The 18,609-nt window shown below is 43.4% G+C and overlaps 3 protein-coding genes across 3 annotated transcripts; 2 read left to right on the forward strand and 1 right to left on the reverse strand.

Moving 5' to 3' along the window:
- The first annotated feature begins 604 nt into the window (after nucleotides 1-604).
- On the forward strand, nucleotides 605-1,313 carry LOC101754889. The gene has a single exon (XM_004987115.3). The coding sequence runs from the start codon at nucleotides 674-676 to the stop codon at nucleotides 980-982; it is 309 nt and encodes a 102-aa protein (XP_004987172.1). The 5' UTR covers nucleotides 605-673; the 3' UTR covers nucleotides 983-1,313.
- A 238-nt stretch (nucleotides 1,314-1,551) lies between these two features.
- Nucleotides 1,552-10,432, reverse strand: LOC101785924 (lysine-specific demethylase SE14). The gene is made up of 7 exons (XM_004985619.3): nucleotides 9,354-10,432; nucleotides 9,189-9,267; nucleotides 9,021-9,088; nucleotides 8,133-8,283; nucleotides 6,216-6,838; nucleotides 5,179-5,619; nucleotides 1,552-4,117 (listed from the first exon to the last, which is right to left on the reverse strand). The coding sequence occupies exons 1-7, from the start codon at nucleotides 10,294-10,296 to the stop codon at nucleotides 1,899-1,901; spliced, it is 4,524 nt and encodes a 1,507-aa protein (XP_004985676.1). The 5' UTR covers nucleotides 10,297-10,432; the 3' UTR covers nucleotides 1,552-1,898.
- Nucleotides 10,433-12,010: 1,578 nt separating this feature from the next.
- LOC101786334 (protein GDAP2 homolog) lies at nucleotides 12,011-16,914 on the forward strand. Its single transcript, XM_004985620.3, has 14 exons — nucleotides 12,011-12,524; nucleotides 12,618-12,695; nucleotides 12,788-12,843; nucleotides 13,349-13,468; nucleotides 13,610-13,680; nucleotides 13,824-13,917; nucleotides 13,996-14,208; nucleotides 14,337-14,588; nucleotides 14,738-14,846; nucleotides 15,845-15,912; nucleotides 16,002-16,071; nucleotides 16,155-16,229; nucleotides 16,324-16,415; nucleotides 16,495-16,914. The coding sequence occupies exons 1-14, from the start codon at nucleotides 12,156-12,158 to the stop codon at nucleotides 16,574-16,576; spliced, it is 1,749 nt and encodes a 582-aa protein (XP_004985677.1). The 5' UTR covers nucleotides 12,011-12,155; the 3' UTR covers nucleotides 16,577-16,914.
- The last annotated feature ends 1,695 nt before the right edge of the window (nucleotides 16,915-18,609 follow it).

Below are 18,609 nucleotides of genomic sequence, written 5' to 3' on the forward strand. Positions count from 1 at the left end.
GTCGCAATGTCAGGTGCGGCCTCGAATGCCCAGCTCATGGCCAGTTGCAGCGGGAACGCACGCACCGGTGCTATGACGAGCTGAGGAATGCACCAAGCAGAGGAGGCGCTATGGAAGCCCCTGAACGGAGAGTCGTAGCGCCGCTGCATCCTTTTTTTCGTTCGTCTTGCGTTCATCAGCGCCTCCCTTGAGGTTGTGGAATGAGGAGCCAATTTGATCAAGGAGTGACAAGCTTCATTTCCGAGCTCTTCGGGCACTTTTCGAGACACGTGTCCGTGGCCCGTCCAGGCTCGAGCCCTTGCGGGGAGGACGGTTCTTTTTCTTTTTCTTTGTGTGTGTGTGTGTGTGTGTTCCTCAAGCTCCTTTTCTTGCTCCACGGTCCAAACAAATGTTTCTTGTCGCTTCCGTTGTTCGTCGCATGTATATCATTTTTATCCCTCGCTTATTACTTCCCTTTCTTTTCCCCTAATCCAAGCTTAAACATGGCCTTGTCTTTCCCTCCGCGCCCGTTGCTCGAGCGTCTTTCTTCTCAAGAAAACATCTCCCTATAAGTTCAGACGAGTCCACAACCCCTCGTCGCCATCATAGCAGCAACAAAGCCAACAGCAGCATCTTCTCCTGCTTCCTTCCTTAGCCTGATCTCTTCTTTTCCGTGCCCAAGTGTTCGCTCGTGATGGAGGGCAAGCAGCTGAGCGCGGTGGCGCCGGCCGTCGCGGCGGCGTCGATGCACGAGGAGGACGCGACGAGGCCCATGGAGCAGCTGAAGGTGGAGGCGATCGCGTCCACGGAGACGGAGCAGCAGCGGGGCTGGATGCGGGGGACGACGGCGCTGGCGTGGACGCAATGGGCCAGCATCAAGAGCAAGGCCCGCACCGCCGGCGAGTACACCATCCTCAGGACCCGCCAGGGCATCTCCATGTTCGGGGAGCCCAAGCTCGGGCCATTGGTCAAAGCAGCCGCCGCCAGCGACGAGTCCCAGTAGATCGATCGATGGATCGAGGTGTTCTTCTTGATCCACGAAGCAGCAAACGAGTGCGAGTTCTCTTGTCAATAGCTCAGGTTTCCTGTTTTTTTCTTCGAGGCAATCAGTAGCTCAGGTTTCGGGTTGATGAGCTAGCTACTAGTCGTGCAGTTCATTCGTTCATGGTTTAGTTTTAGCAGAACAGTTCAGTTTTTTTTGTTGAGTGGAACAGTTCAGTTAAGTTTTATGCGAAAGAGTAAAAGTTTTTTTTTTTCCAAATGTGCCTGATGCTGTGATCCTTGTGCCGCTATTTCACATTACCCTGGATGATTGCGTTGGAATCTTTGGATATCTAGATCGAAATCTTTTTAAATTCCAAGTTTCGATAATATTCTGTAGGGATATTTCAGTAATCCATTGTAACAGAACGACACCTTCAGACATCGGTGGCCTGGCACTCTGGCAGCCAGTGATGTGAAGGCAAATAGACCAAGACGGGAGAAGGTAGACGAGAAACATCAGTCAGAGCAGAAACGGCATTTTGTCATCGACGCAGACCCATGCCATATGTACAGATTCGACACGATACATGTAACCAATCCGAGATCATTTGAAATCAATCATGATTTCACAATGTTAATAATGTTTATCAGGGATTAGATTACATCACTGATCAGAAGAACAAATAATGAATGGCAACATGTCAGTGGCTAGATCAGCTTATGCAAATCTACATCAACAGGTGGGGTGGCTCTTAACCCCCAACAATTTCTAACCCCTACTCTAAAATTATTAGCACATTGTTAACAAAGGAACATACACTAGCCCTACCAGCTATCACGTGGTTAAATATGTGAGGTGCTACAACAAACATAGGACCAACACAAGCAGCTGAAGATTTGCCCCCAGCTACGACCAGTTACTCAAACTGAATCCATCAATAATGATTAAACTTCTTTCTATGACGGCTGTAATCTGAGACATATCTAAAAGTCTGGCCACAGCTAGGTGCTGAGCACTTATAAGGCCGTTCTCCTGTGTGCACCCTGACATGTTCGGTCTGAGCCCACAGCCACTTGAAAGTCATTTCGCAACCATCCCAGGGACACTTGAATGGCCTTTTATCACTGTGGACGCACTGATGACGCTTCAAGTATTTGTGGGAACTGAAACGCTTGCCACATGATTCGTCAGTACAAATATTGCGCTTGTGGGCATTAAGTTCGGCTCTAGTCTCAAATGTCATGTCACAAAGATCAATATCACACTGAAATAATACCACTTTTGCCCTCTTGCCCTTTTTACCAGCAGAAACTTCTATAGTTTCAACTACTGCAGGTTTAGTCCTTGGCCTCAAGCTCTCGCACGGGGAGCGGATAAAATTCCCAAGACTTTGTGAACTATCAGTATTTGACTGTGAATCCTTCTTTCTTTTGTGTTTGCGTCTGACGTAGCATATGATCTCAGTTCTATTTGAGTTTCCAATGCTTCTAGACACCACATCTGATAAATGAAAGTCATGTGGCCGATCAACTTGTTCATCATCTTTTGTTGCTCCGAAAATTGTGTTCGTTTTTGCCACCTCGACAACTTTGCCTTCTGCAATTTCATCTGCAGAGTGGTCATTGCTAGCCAGTGTCATTAATGTCAAGGAAGCTTTCCCAACCTCATCTTTCCCAGGAGCATCTGTTACCTTGGACTCTTCAGCCAGAGCTCCAAGTAAAATATCAAAGGAATTTGATCCAGCGTGGACAGATTTTCCATCATGTCCAGGGATCGCAGTCGTTGCAGCAGCTTGAGCATCCTCTAAAATGAGGTTATCTATCTGTGGAGATTCATGCTTAGCAGAATTATTGCTCTTCAGCTCGACGGCCTTGACAACACAATGGTGGCTATCAACCTGCAGCTCGTCACTCATTAAATCATGCGGAACCGACTGAGGCTGAGTTGAACCAGGAACATCAGCAGAGCCAAGACAGCCGAAGGTTATACTGCATTGTACATCAGCACTACCACAGGTCATCTCATCACAGCTTGACTTTTGTTTCTCTGGAACAGCACCCGCATCATGAGTCTTCAATTGATTAACTGCTGCAGATTCATTAGTTTTATAAGAACATTTAGATGTCTTCGCACAGTCGTGTTCATTTTCAAGGGCTGCTGACACATTACTCCCATGCTTTTCTTCTGAAATAACCAAATCTTCCTTAAGACATGGATCAACTGATGTCCTGTTAGAACTATTGCAAAGTCTCATCTCCTCCTGATCTTGTTGAACTTGTAAGCATTCATCTCTGCACTGTAAAGTAACATCCTGAGATTGTAAGTACTCATGATTGCTCATACAGTTCATGCTTCCTTCCACAGAGGTACTTTCATCATTAAGGAACTGTCGAACAGAAAAGGTTGATGAACTACTCAACTCAGTTGATTGTATACATCCTTGATATCTTGTAACATCAACTGGTGATGTGGCAAGTGGAGATGAATCCTGGGAATCTGATGAACAAATAGTGTCATTGCACGTACTAACACCAACTGCACCCTCACAAACTTGGTGCTTCATAGGATATTCAGCAACAGCAATAGGGATATCAATAAGACAATGTCTGTCATGGTCATTCTCCTCCGAACACGACGATTTATTCTCTCTATCATCAGAATCATGCAGCCCACTTGGTTGCACGAGGCCACTTTGTTGGGAAATATGTTGCCTACTGTCATCCTCATGAACATTTCCAGTAGTGCATGTTTCTTTCTTCACTTCAGGCTTGACCTCCTCAGCAGTTGCCGAGGTGCCAGAGCTGGTAATAATACCAATGACTTTGTATGGCGTCCGCGCTTTTCTGCAGAGCCACTTGAGATTAGGAACAACTGAAACAGGCGAAGGGTTGGAAAATAGTTCCCAAACTGACAAAGGAGATTGATCCCGAATCCCTGATGTCTCTTTCCTAAGCTTGGCACAATATTTCAGGTTTAGACCCATCTGTGATGTCCAGTCCCTTCCATCTTCCTCATGCCCCTCATCATCAATTGAAATGTTGATTAGATGTAAATCAGACTTGGATGCATTTGCAAGAGGAACGTCTGTACAGTCAAACTGAAACTCAATTTCCTCAGCTATTGATATTGCAAGCGCTTTTAATTTGATATAATCTACAGAAGTGAAGCACAAAAACACTTTTGATCAATGAAAACCCCAGAGGATACGAAAAGCAAAGAAAGATGAGTACATTTGCTTCAAATCATGATTCAGAAAAGTGAATTCTATTGCTATTTTCAGGAGTAGGCCCCAACTAGGGATTATCAATGCACATCTGTAAAAGACACCTTTTTGTTTGCAGATATGTAGAGAGCAAATGAGCCAATCCTACCAGCAAAACATAATGAGGATGGATGGATGGAGGGAGGGACTTGTCATATTTCAAGGAAATATGAGATATCTTTAAAACAGCGTCCATAAAGACAGTTCTCAAATTATGTTTGTAGAAGAAACTGTGCCATTAGATGAAATTTCAAATACATTTCATTTTGTTGGCTCATTTTCTCTAAACAGGTCATTAACTGAGGTTATCTTATTGCTCTAATGCAATTATAAAGTATACAAACATAACACACTTCAGTTTTGCATGAATAGATAATCGTGTAAACCACTAAGTGATTACTAACAAGTAAGATAGTTCTTTTGAGGCAATGAAAGTACAGTGGACGATAATTATTAGATACAACAACATAGATAATCTGCCACTTATATATAATGCAGAAGGATGCAATATAGTCGATAGAGTTAAGCTGCCTAGCTTCAGCCACGCTGAGCCAACTAAAAGAAATCAATAATCAAATAGTACCTATCAATAATTACATGTGTGTTCGATCTTTCTGTATTTCCTCTATTGGGTTTTGCTACTTTTCATTTAAAAGAAAAGAAAAGGTTATCTGCCACAATGCCAAAAGGCCACATTGGTTTTCACAATCCATTTTCATGCAGAATATGTTGTATTTCATTAAAATGTAATCATGAATCATTGGTACCAGAGAGGAGGTTCCAAAGAGGATGTAGGTCATTTGGAATGGCATGAATATCCAAAAACAAAATGTTTGCAGATAAACAAGACCAACATGTTGAGTAACAACTAACGATTTCGCATCAAGTATGAAGGATCACAACAACATCCAGCAGTCAAATAGAGTATGGAAACAAAAGAAGTTATCCCTACCTGAATGGCAAATAATGAGGGCACGGACACCACCTTTGCCCTCAAGCAACTCTTCAATCTCAAGGGCATGCTGCAAGCAAAAAATTCTGGGCCGTGCAAAGGTAGAACTTGTATTCCAGCTAATAGTGCCATCACAACTTTCTACAGCCTGTACATCAATGTCACCTCTGCCTGTTTGTTTTACTTCTGGGCCAAGACTGTCTTTAGGTATAGTATTATCAGATTTTTCCCTGTTACTGCATGAATGAAGAGTATTTTCACTTCTGCAAGAATGTGAACTATCACTGTGTTGTTGCACAGGTCCAGCAAGTTCATTCTCCGTTAAAGAAATATCTTTATGTGAATTTACATTCTGAGGGTCGATGTTAGTCTGCTCCGCAGGAGTAGCCAGACATGATTGTTCCACAGAGCAGGAAGTTCTATTGGGAACAAAGGAAGATCCTGATACATATGCAGAAGCATTTGTCATCATTCCATAAGAATCTTCATAAACAAGAAACAATACACATATATAAATGTAAAATAGTAAATTCTAGTAATGAAAAAAAAACTCAGCCGGACAGGATGCCATCATCAAATTAGAAAAAAAAAAAGCTCAGGTTCTTATCAAGTAGCAGGGTTAAGACAGTTAACTTTTGTGTACAAAAATCAGGTCATAGTGCATGTGGTAAGACAAGAAATGCAATTGTTAATGAACTTCAGAAAAGAAATGATATAAACCATTTCTATGCCTGCGGAACACTCCACATAAGTTTATTGCAGTCAGAAACCCTCTACTTGGATTAGGGTTGTTAACAAATAAAACAGCTCTCTCCTGACATAACTTTTCTAGATCCAACTCTAATTCGCCATAATTAAACAAAAACCTTAAGAAAAATCTATGATCTGTGATAAAAGAAATTGCACATCAATGAGATTTTCCACTACAGTAGATGACAAAAAAATCAGTAAATGACAAAAAAATCACATGCATCAGTGAGATTTCCACTTTAGCTCCTGTAACAAAAAACTTACAAAAGTTTGGAAGAAAGGCATACCGAAATTGCCACCAGCAGGACAGCAAGGAAATACATTTGAATTTTTTTCTTTTTCAAAACTCAGCGTGGATCTTTCCCTATGAACAGGGGAAATCCCTTCCAATGCTTCTTTGGAAGGTTGCAGAATTGCCATGAATGGATAGCCAAGAATTCCACAAGCAACACAGGTCAATGAGCCAGAATCAATGCTCAAATCGAAAGGCAGGTCATCCTCGTCATCGATGTCAGCATCGGACTTTTCCACAGAAGCAGATGCAGCATCGGATGATTTGCTATTCGCAGACGTGCATTTAGTCTGTGCCCCAGTCATAAGTGCACTACCATCAGGTGAGCTGTTATCTTTGTGGTTGCATTGGCTAGATTCAATTCTGCAACCATCCTCAGACTTCTTCTCAGGAGCTTTTGAGCCAGAAGAGCAGGAATTTAGAACAGTAGAAGATGGTAGCAAGTCAGGCTCCCAGAGCACAACATTATCAATTGATTTCTTTTTCAAGAAAGAACACAAAAGCTTGTTTTCATTAATCATGTCCTGCAAGAATTCCTGTTTGACCAGCAGTTCTCTTTCTTCTTTTCTTCGATCTCTCAACCTAGAAGTTCGAATTCCAGACAACACGCTCGGAGTTCTGAAATTAAAATGAATCACTAGATTCAAAGTGCAGAAAATAGTAAGCATTTGGTGCCATCATGGTTGTAATATGGCCACCAAAAACTTATGTAAGCATAATTTAATCCATCATAGATTGAAAGTCAAGTTGCCAGGTTAAATTTGTAGCAGACGGATAGTGGGAGTTTCTTACTTGTACTACAGATTCAGATAAAAAAGGAAGGATGTTGTGAAAGCAACCAATAAATGCTGGATAAAGGCAAGAAACATTATTGAATCAGGAACCAGGTGTATTTGTGGTCCAACCCTAATTCTTGTCCAAAATAACTAGGCCAGATTTATAGAAATGGTTAGAGTAACATAATTAAACATCCAGAAACTGTGATCACTAGCTTTCCAGACATTTTCCCCTGAATATATACCAATACAAAATTATCAGGCTCTATTCCTCTGAAGAATCTTTGTTATATTGCATCATGAATTACTTTTCTTTCATTCTTAGTCCTGTCATGGCACAAGCAAATGCATGGCCTTTGTACATTGATGATATCACAATGTATCATATGTTCATATATATAAGAAATGTAATTACGATCTTCTCATTACATTATACATAATTGAACTGAGAGTGCAATCTTCACCACCCTGTTTCAACTTTCACGCACTATACTATCCAGACGGTACTAAGTACATGTTATCTGATATTTCAACTGTTGCCAGAATCAAAACTTGAGAAATTTTATAGAAATAGCAGTCAATAACTCAAATCAAAATCTAATTTGTTAATTCCTATAAAAACATGTAGAAGCATCAACGACAGACTTCTAGGGACTCTAACAACACCAACTTCAGAGTGTGCTCAAAACTCAGGGAAGCTAACAATTTTAGTCTCTTAACTGTTTCCTGATTGTCAAATTTTCTCCTGCTTCATAAAATCTTCAATAAATTTTTTGAGAAACAAAGCAAATATAAGAATTAATCTTGTTCAATATACAATTACAAAGGCCATCGTAAGGCACCAAATTCATAGTTTTCTTTTCTGAATCTAACCAACACTTTAAACTGAATCATATTATAGCAACTAGTCGCTCTTGATGCAATGAACTAGATGGCTTCTGATTGCAAGCTGCATTCAAGAACCCTGTGCCATCAATGTGTGTAAAAAAAGCATATAGGCCAACATAACAAATACATCTAACCGTCCCCAGCCACCATGTCAATAAAGTTACTATGATATTATACTAAAATGAGGGTAAAGCCAACAAAAGCACTATTGCCATAAAAGAAAAGGAATGAGCTCAAATAAAACTTACCTGGTTATAAAAGATACTGCTAGCAAGTACAGGAGCTGTTGGTGAGAGAGCATCGGGAGATAATTCATTACAGCCCTTCGAACAGCAGCGTCTTTTGCAAACTTTAACCATTGGGGAGTTGCAAAGTTGGCAGCCTCTCCACAATTAAATCCTACATTGTATGGGCCCAGATATTAACAGCCTAATTCAACGAACAAACAGAAAAGGGAAGAAACCAAGGCATATCTGAACACCAGAAGATGCTTTTGCAAAAATTGATAGTCAGATTCTACGTTGTTCCAAGGGGCAATAAATCACCTTCTTCTAGTAGACCAAAATAAATTATTTCTCCACATAGATTGTTTAATTTCATATCTAATTGAAGCCCTCAAGTTGAAAGGAAGTAAATTATTAGGAGAAACCATGAATGCAATATCAGGCAGCAAACAGCCAGCCATTAATCATAATTCATTATTAAACATTAAAGCAGCCTTACAGGCTTGAATCCTTAACTGTGCATGGGAACTATTCTGTTAACAGAAAAAACCAAGCAAATAAACAAGATCTAGATTCAGTGAAGAAAAATCCAGAATCATCAAACTGATACGTTTGTACTATATATATTATCTCGAGCATCCTAAGTTTTTGTGATATAAATTGTGAGGGGAGCACTGATCTGTTCTGGCACAGCAAACCGTGTATCACTACCTTCACGTAGGCAAATAGCAACTACAGCAATAGTCTAGGCCCATGAAGCCACATGCATTGTGTTTTCTAAATAGTTTGTGTATGCTGCCCGTACTATAAATGTGAAATTACAGCAAAGCTCGAACAGACATAGTTTGTGTATGATTAAAAATCATTAAAGTGACTCCAAAAATGTATGATGAGTTCAATATCATAACAAACCATGGCTAAACCCAATGTGGTAGGCCCTGGGGAACGTCACGACAAACTCTCCAGGATACTGTACTAATCTGAAACAGCACATGTCAGCACACAAATTCAAAAGAATATGGTGTAACAACATATATACATTTGACAAAATAAAAAGAATGGCCATTTCATAGCTTGTACCTACAGCACGGCACACCACGGGCCACGAGAACATCTGGGGACATCAATGTTGTTTTCTCCCCAAGCACTGCCAGCGATGCTGCATGGAGTAACAAACAGAATTTATGGCACATGCTAGACCGTAACCGTAACGTACAGACAACAACCATGAGATACAACAAATACCAAGGCGGTCAGGGTTGCCTCCATATCCATGCACACGGATAACTTCCTCTAGCTCTGAGGCTCGGTCCCCAGGGACTGCATACCACGTCTTGGGTGCACCGGTGTGGAGGAAGTTGAGACTGTGCAACTCATGATCTTCGACATGCCATGCAAACCAACTAAACAGCATCCCAATGTACACCATTGGCGAGGTAACCCCGGGAACATCATCCGGCATGAATCGTGTGAGCGACCCAGGAGCCCGTGCAATTGCTTGGAGGTTCCATGGGCTTCCTGACAGCCGCCACCCAGAACCTTTCTCCCCCTCTTCCACCTGATCACCCTCCCGTCTCCGCTTCTTCCGGTGCCGGGACTGCGGTGGGGCGGCAAAGCCAGACCCTGGAACGTCATTCGCGTACTCAATATAGATAGGCCGGTCCGCAGACACCTTCCAGAAGAGGGATTCCACCTCTAGTGGAGTTGGCTCGCGAAGCCCGGCGAGGTGGATCTTGGAGAAGGCGCGGGACTTGGCCTCGAACTGCTCGAGCGTGTACTGCTCGCCGCTCTGCCACACCTGCTTCAGCACCTGCGGCGGCGGGCGCCCACGCCGCGGGGTGCCGAGCTCCTGGTGGCGGGTCGTGAACACCGCGGCGGATTCCGGCCGCGAGGGGGCAGTGCTGGAGGAGGAGCCGGAGAGGGCCGGGTTGGCGGCGTCGGAGGAGGAGGTGAGGGAGCGGTTGAGGTGAGCGAAGACGAAGCGGCGGGAGGGGCGCGGGTAGGGCGGGATGACCTTGCAGATGCCGTAGGCGGCCGCCTCGCGCTCCACGCGGGAGAGGAAGGCGATGGGGTCGGCGAACTCCGACTCCGTGGGGCGGTACTCCGGGGCCCGCGGGAGGCCGCGGAGCCACGCCGGCACCGGGGTTTCCCCGGGGCCGCCCGCCTCCACCGCCGGCGGCGGCGACATCGGCGAGGCTCGGCGCGGGCGCTAGGGTTTTGCGGGCCGGCGACGGGGAGCGGAGGGTTGGAGCATTTGGGGGTTTGAGGGGAGGGGAGGAAGGCTGGAAGGGGATGGGAATGGGACGGAACTGTGGGCGTGGGGATTGCCTGCGGAGACGGTGGGGTGTGGGCGTAGGAATTGTGTGGGGGACGATGCGGGCGGTGTGGACTCCAGTTTGTGGGCGGTTACCCGGCACGGAGGCGCGGTCGTCGGCACGTGGGCGCGCGCCCCAGTGGCAGCGGTGAACGCGCGCCTGCCTCTGCCTGGGAGTGAGAGGCGGTTGCTCGGTTAGTTACGCTGATTACCCGGCAACCGTTGTCTGAGATGACAAAAACAACTGTTTTGCCCTTCCGACGAAAAGGCGCGCCCGCCGGCCGCCAATTAGTGCTGTCAAAAAAAAAAAAAGCTCGAGGCTCGCGAGCTATTCGAACTCGGCTCGCTAAAAGCTTGATTCGAGATCGGCTCGTTTTGTAATCGAGCCGAGCCTGAGCCTGCCTTGAAGCTCGCGAGCTTGAACGAGCCGAGCTCGAGCTACTCGTTAAGGCTCGGCAGCCTGTGCAAATCCCGCATCCCTGTATATTCCCTCCCCGTGCTTGCAAAAATCAAACCAATAAAGTGGGAGGTGGGTGGACCACAGCACGTGCACAAGTGTCCCACAAGTGAATGTCTCAGCCACCCACCAAGAGCCCGAGACAGTAGCGAATATAAGCTAGTTGTTTAATCTCTTAAGTCTGAAACTCTACATGTTGTTTGTAAACGAGCTTAAGCAAGCCGAGCTCAAGCTTTCACGATCTTCTCACGAGCCGAGCTTGAGCCTACCTACAAGCTCGCACAGATCTCAGGCTCAACTCGAGCTCGGCTCGACCTTCCATCAAGCCTGAGCTTGAGATGGTAAGCTCGCTCGAGCTCGGCTCGTTGACAGCCCTACCGCCAATTCGTCCCAAATTCACCCTTTTTCCTAGCTTCCAACGCAGTAAATATTTTGTTTTCTTTATACTGAGTATATATATTGGTTTCAACATTATCACAGCAATGTTGCTTCTTTCTCTCGTATCGCTTCACGTATCACCAAACTTGATTCTGATGCATTCGACGCACTCAAAACTGTCGCCACCTTCTGTTGGGGAAAAATCGAGTCTCTCTATCATGTCACAACAAGACTGACAATCTAAGATGACTGTGTAAATAAAGAGGAGCGATATCCAAGACCATTCCTTTTAGCATGTGCAGGCCTGACAGTGTCTTGAACAGAAAACACATGCCGACATGCCGCCGTCCTCGCATCAGCACACATTTGAGCATTTGATTGATTGACAGTAGCTTGGTAGCAATTATGTTTCTTGTTTGATCGAGAGTGTGGGCTTTGCTTGCCTCTTTCAGCACGGGCTACTCTTGGGCCGGCACTCCCCAAATAACTGGGCCGGAAACAGGTCGGTTTCGGCAGGTCCCACACATTCGTCGTGATTCGTGAAACACAGCTAGCACGGCCTGCATCAGCAACTCAGATGTACGCAACAAAATGTACCCCCAAACTATACTCCAGGACAAGATTACGGTAGGCCCACACATCAGTTGCTATCTCTCTACTTCGTTTGCGTACATTCCTTCGTCTACATAATTTCTACAGACAGCAACAATTATTGGGGCATTTAATTATTCCCTTAATTCTAATCTCCTTTCTCTCTCCTCCCTCGCCTCGTCGATTCGATCCCCCAAAGCTTCTCCCACACCAGTCACCTCCGCCTCCTCCCGCTTCGCGCGCGAACGCATCTCCCTCTCGCGCTCAGTAATCCCCATGACCTCGCGTTTCTGATCCGGCCACAGCCATGCAGCACCGCTCGCCGTCGGCGGCGTCGGCCTCCGCCTCCCCGACGGCTTCGTCGGCGGCGGCGTCCCCCATGGCGCCGGGCGTCGGCGGGGTGGAGCCGGCCGTGACGCTCGACCAGGTCCCGCGCTGGAGCGACCCCGACCAGCGCATCTCCCCGCTCTCCCCCACCTCCGCCGGATCCGAGACCCCACCCTCGTCCTTCCTCTCCTTCTCCGACCCGCTCACCGGCGACGACGCGGCCGCGGGGCCCGGGGGCCGCGGCGCGTCGCGGTTCCCAGTCGATCACGAGATCAACTCGAAGATCTACCTCTGGAGGGGCCACCCGTGGAACCTAGAGGTCGATGCCGTTGTCAACTCCACCAACGAGGTCGGAATTCCCTCGATGCTGGTCTGTCTAGCTCTGAATGCTGCAATTGGGGATGCTGATTGCCAGTGGTTCTGTCATTCTGTGGTTGTGTAGAACTTGGACGAGGCTCATAGTAGCCCTGGGCTTCACGCTGCTGCAGGACCAGGACTCGCCGAGGAGTGCGCTACATTGGTAATGTTTGGTTTTGGGACGCCGATTTTGCTTTCGAATTTGGTTGGTAAATTGGGGTTGTGAGTGGCTTTTCGTCTGTGAACTGTCTGCAGGGTGGCTGCCGCACTGGGATGGCTAAGATGACCAATGCTTATGATCTGCCTGCCAGGTATGTGATTTGATTAATTGGATTGGCGACTTGTGCTTAGGAAGCTGAAGCAGAGTGCATATGAGTACTTTTCACCAACATGTCTATATGAGAATCACAATATTAGTAGTAGGAGCAGCAAGCCTCTTGAAATGCTGTTTGGAATGCTTAATAAAAGCCCTTTAGGAGGCAGGAGACCTGGAGTAGCCCTTTAGGCATCTCATTTTTGTTACCAAAATTTCAATATGAGAGCTACTCTTTTGGCAAAATACACATGGCACACTTGACAAAGAAAGAGTAGGGAAAATTTGCCAGTCACTTTTCCCAACTTTGGTCAGTATATTGGTGAAAAAAGGCTATGCTTTTCTTTGTGGCATATGCTTGAGTTTATTCCTATAAGACCTTCATGGCTTAAACTCTTATCAAATTAAATTGTTTGAACTTCTAGAACCATTTGCTTGAACTTACTTGAAATGACAGTTATGCTCTTTTGCAATGCTCAAAAAATCGCTGTCTTATTTTGTAGGAAGGTCATCCACACTGTGGGCCCTAAATATGCTGTAAAGTATCACACAGCTGCAGAGAACGCGCTTAGCCACTGCTACAGATCTTGTTTGGAACTGCTCATTGAGAACGGCCTTGACAGGTATTTGTGAAAAAATGGTATTAAATAGTTAAACGTTAAATGCCTACTGATTTATCTGTAGGTTCCATTTTCTAATGCCATTTCACATTTGAATGTCCTGCAATTTTTTAAAGTAATTTATTCTGCCTTCCATGTGGTTAGCATTGCAACTGGTTGCATATACACGGAAGCCAAGAATTACCCTCGTGAACCAGCTGCTCATGTGGCAATTAGTGAGTTCGCTGACTGATATTTGCCTTTTGCTCTTGTATGACTGATGGAACTGAAACATGAGTTATTTAGTGCAGTGATTTACCTACTGCGCGCTTAGTTTTTCTTATTCTAACTCTCATGCCCTTTGGTTGAGATTGAGCAGGAACCGTGAGACGTTTTCTGGAGAAGCAAAAGGACAAAATAAGAGCTATTGTCTTTTGTACAACATCATCATCTGACACAGAGATATATAAGAGGTTTGTGGCCCAAAATCCACTGTGATTAATTAATTGCGACAATGTTCTTATGTTGGTTGATACTGTTTCATTCATCAGATTGCTTCCACTGTATTTCCCTCGGGATAAGCATGAAGAAGAGATAGCCGCATTGAAACTTCCAGCTGATGTTGGGGATGAGAATGGTGAGACAGTAATAGATGAAAGGAAAATAAGAATAAAACCTTTGCCTGCTGGGGCAGCAAATAGCAAAACACCAATTCCTACACTTGCGGATATCCCTCTTCCCGATTCTGGATTGACACGTAGAAGGTGAGGTTACAAATAGTTATATATTTCTTGGTTCCAGTGACTGACAGAAATTACTTGAAAGATATCTCTGTATGTTTAATGGTCGTTAATTAAGAGGTTACCTGATTATAGATGGCTTATCTTACCAGGAACTCTTTCAAGTTGGACTCATATTTGGATCCTGCCTTTATGTCAATAATTAAAGATCCTGATCTCCGACGCAAGGAGCAATGGGAAAAATCTGCTCAGGCAAACAAGGGAATTAACTTTGCTAACTTGCTCGGGTTTGGTGATCTTGGCAGCCCTCCATTATCTGCTGCTGAAGAATATTCGCTTCATTCACGATACCTTGCTAAAGCAAATTCTATGAATCTTTCAGATATTGCTGAAATGAAAATAATGTATGCAAACTTATCTAATTCTTGTCCTTATGGATTCTCTTTAGTTTGCATTGCTTTACCTTTGTGATACTAATAGATCTCAATCCATCATTGTTTTCATATTATCACTGTATTATTGCTTCTATTTTGATGGTCACTACCAACTGCAGTTACCGTGGAGGAGTTGATAGTGAAGGGCGCCCAGTTATGGTTGTTGTTGGTGCTCACTTTCTTCTTCGCTGCTTGGATCTTGAACGATTTGTTCTATATGTAGTAAAGGTGATTTATCCTTAACACACTAATTGGACATGTTAATGAGGAGTATCTATTTTGTTTCTTTCCACCAATGTAAATAATCTTGCAAATGCCCCCACTGATCGGCTATGAATTTCTTGCATTGCATTTCTCAGTTATGGTATTCCAACATATATGTATTGCTCTGCTTGCTCAATCATTTTCTTTTCTATCATGAGCCATGCACGCATATTCTAATTTGTATGTGATATTTCTTATTATAGCGAATCCTATTGATAAGATTTTTAAATTTTAATTAAACTTTGGGGGGACAAAAAGCTTGATGGCGCATCATGATGCTTTTGCGAGTTGGACAACTCAATAGTGAACGTTGTTGCTGACAACTGATTAGTGCATTTCTCTATTGGTTTGTAACGGGGCAGCACCGCCCGAGTATCCTGAAGGTAAACTAGAAATTTCGATGCATTCATGCAGATATATTAAAATTGCCGATATCCAGAAGGTAAACTACAAATTTTGATGTATGTATATATTTCCAATATCTGGAAGGTAAACTAAAATTTTAATATATGTATATTGAAATTGCTGATGCTGTTTCTTTGTCCATGAGTTGGCCTGGACTTTCCTTTGTTAAGGATATGCTGGCTGCTGTGCCGGAAACTAGTTTTATACCCTCCTTCAATCCTAAGGAATTGGTATGTGATACCATTGTTGCTTTTCAATGATAGGTTTCTTAAGGTATCAAATTTGTATGGAAGTTATAAAAGACCAACAAGATATGATAGGTATATGTGCAATTAAGTGGTGGGATGGGCCTAAAAATGAGAACTCAAACCAAGGCTTTATTGAAAACAGGGATTGTGCAAGTATCATATTGTGAAACCATTATCATGCACTCTGTTAATAATTCTGTTAATTTCTCATCAAAATCCATGGTATTTACTATTATTGGTTCCTCGTTGCATGGTATTTTCTTCATATTGGTTTTGCTCATTCATCACCATTGTATGCCATTTTTGCAGGAGTTTGAACCTTTGATTCAAAAGCCTTACTCAATTGTCTATTTACACTCTGCAGCATCCCTGCAACCGTAAGCTTTCGATAAATATGCCAAGATTGAAATTACACCCTTTGTCTTAACCTGGTACATTGAACTATTTTTTTCTATTGAATTTACAGACAACCTGATTTAGGATTCATGAAACGCTTACAGCAAATACTAGGCCGGAAGCATCAAAGAAATCTTCATGTGAGCATCTTATTTGACCTCATCGTGTGGTTCTAATCTTCCATTTAGAATATTTGAATTATTGATGGCTCTAATCTTTACAGGCTATATATGTACTCCACCCAACACTGGGATTGAGAACGGCTATTTTGGCGATGCAACTTTTTGTTGACGGAGAGGTGCTTGCTTTGATTCTAAACCTCTGTTTTTTTTTAATTCTTTGACATGCCCCATGCTTGAAATTTCTGAAACTCTTTTTTTCTGTTTCAATAGGTCTGGAAGAAAACGGTATACATCGACAGACTTGTGCAGCTGTTCAGATATGTACCACGTGAACAACTAACGATCCCCGATTTTGTCTTTCAGTAAGCAATCTATACTTTTTATCTCTTTTAGAAGTCTGCTGGTTAAACTGGACTTCATCTCAAATAATCAATCCTGCAGGCATGACCTTGAAGTGAATGGTGGAAAGGGCATAATTGTAGATCCAAGAACAAAGCATGTCTACCAGAGGCCATCTGGTTGATCTGCCATGGGCTTGCTAATGAGCGGTTCACACCTTCGCATACCACTCTGTACAACCTATCTGTCCTCTGTAGAAGTATTCCCTTCTAGAACTGTCCATTTTGTATCTAGTTGAGTTGACATTATTGCTCTGTGCTATTCCTTTTCCTTTAGGGAGGCGTAATTATGTATGTCAATTATTCTGTATAAACAAATAAGGGATGTATCTATATGTCTCTTAAGTTTCTCTAGAGCTCGGTGTACTCTTTGGGTACTGTAAAATTTTGACAGGTCCATAGGTATTGAGAAATAAGACGTTTGTTCTGTCTCACAGAAATGAATCAACACGTTGGGATGGTTTGTTAGGCGTCAAGATTGATTTGCTTGGACAATAGGAACTAGTTGTCAAGAGGAGGAAAAAAATAAACTCTGGTCTGTTTTGCTTTTGGTTAACTGCATGAGGTAGTGAGGCAAAATTTGTCCTCGGATAATCCACAAGTCAACTGCTGATAAACTAAAAATGTCAACACATTTAAAATCGATGTGTTTGACAACTAATCCACAGAATTCATATATTACAATGTCAACCCCTTCAGGCATGATGCCTGATAGACTGACGAAGTGACAGTTCTTGTGCTGCTTCATGCCGTGGACAGTTCCTTTCGATTTCGAACAGTACATCACAATGGTTGTTCTGCTTGCATCGGCAATAATGCACCATGGATAGACCTCTTAACAGTTTAACTTGGGCTTCTCGTCTTTAGTTTGAGCTTCCAAACGAAGCGATATGAAATGCAGCTGGCGCCATCCTTACTCTAAGAGACAGAAGAACAGGAGAAACAAATCTCCAAATTGGCAAACGATAAGGACTGCAGCATATCACATCCATCAAGTAGCGTGCAGCGGGAGATCACCAGAGATGGAATAGATTTTGCGCCACGTCAGCTGCTTAATTATCGCGGACCAGCGCTGAGACGAAGTCCAAGAGCATATACAACTGTACAAATCACTGGCAGAGACTCGCATATTCGGATCTTTTCAGCATCCTTCTCGCGTTGACGACTAATGCTTGCAATTTCCGTATCCGGTAATGATCTCAGGCGTACTATCTAACGCCGCAATTAGTTGTGAATTCTCATTCGCCAGATGTGTTGCAGCCCGAAACTGCAATTCAATGGTTATTAGCTAGCAGCTGAAGCTGTCAAATGTCCTCCGGCTAAGTATGGTTGCACGATGCAATTAGCCGACTATAGTTGGCTATCTGCGTTAGTTCTGAAATTATCTGAAACATTTCTTGCAAAACGAAAGAAACTATCAGAATTAAAAAATAAGTACTCGATCAAGTAGTATTCTCTCCGTTCCAAATTATAGGTTGTTTTGATTCTCCTGAATTCATAACTTTTGTTATGTATTTAAACATAATAATATATGTGAATCTAGAAAAACTAAAACAACTTATAATTTGAGATGGAGGGAGTACCATTTATCAGTTTCGAGCATGGCAAACATAAACATTCCACCAAATTTGCAGGAAAAAACACTTGCACGACGAGTTTTGTCGCCCCTATCATAATACTCCCTCCGTTCCAAATTATAGGTCGTTTTGACTTTTCTAGATACATAGATATTATTATGTATCTAGACATAGGGTATATCTAAGTGCATAATAAAGTCTATGAATCTAATAAAGTCAAAACGACCTATAATTTGGAACGGAGGGAGTACATACCAATTTAGAAATGGCAATCCTACCCACGGCGCCGCGCTCAACGAGTGTGATGTAAAATTCCACTCACGGGTAATAATATAGGTATGTAGTTTCACCCGTTGATGTTTAAAATATAATGCACTCTGTCTATTCTGACAGCAACCAAATCTCTAACCCACTATTTCTTCGGCTATCACCAACTTTGTTCAATGGGTGCGCCGTGCGGGTATGCGTGAGTACTGCATCCAGTGCAGGTCTAAAATTTTACGGAGTACCAATCAATACATGGTCGGCGTGTTTTTACTCCGCTTGCACCCTAAGGTGTATTACACCCGCTAAAGTTTAGC

Source organism: Setaria italica, chromosome IX, assembly GCF_000263155.2.
Source record: "Setaria italica strain Yugu1 chromosome IX, Setaria_italica_v2.0, whole genome shotgun sequence".
Taxonomy (NCBI): Eukaryota; Viridiplantae; Streptophyta; class Magnoliopsida; order Poales; family Poaceae; genus Setaria; species Setaria italica.

Coding starts and splice junctions, on each gene's coding strand:
- LOC101754889 (XM_004987115.3), top strand. CDS start 674: ATGGAGGGCAAGCAGCTGAGCGCGGTGGCGCCGGCCGTCGCGGCGGCG.
- LOC101786334 (XM_004985620.3), top strand. CDS start 12,156: ATGCAGCACCGCTCGCCGTCGGCGGCGTCGGCCTCCGCCTCCCCGACG. Junction 12,696..12,787: donor CCGAGGAGTGCGCTACATTG/GTAATGTTTGGT, acceptor AACTGTCTGCAG/GGTGGCTGCCGCACTGGGAT. Junction 15,913..16,001: donor TCTGCAGCATCCCTGCAACC/GTAAGCTTTCGA, acceptor TTGAATTTACAG/ACAACCTGATTTAGGATTCA.
- LOC101785924 (XM_004985619.3), bottom strand. CDS start 10,296: ATGTCGCCGCCGCCGGCGGTGGAGGCGGGCGGCCCCGGGGAAACCCCG. Junction 5,620..6,215: donor TCCTGCTGGTGGCAATTTCG/GTATGCCTTTCT, acceptor CATATGTATCAG/GATCTTCCTTTGTTCCCAAT. Junction 4,118..5,178: donor CCTCATTATTTGCCATTCAG/GTAGGGATAACT, acceptor TCACTTCTGTAG/ATTATATCAAATTAAAAGCG.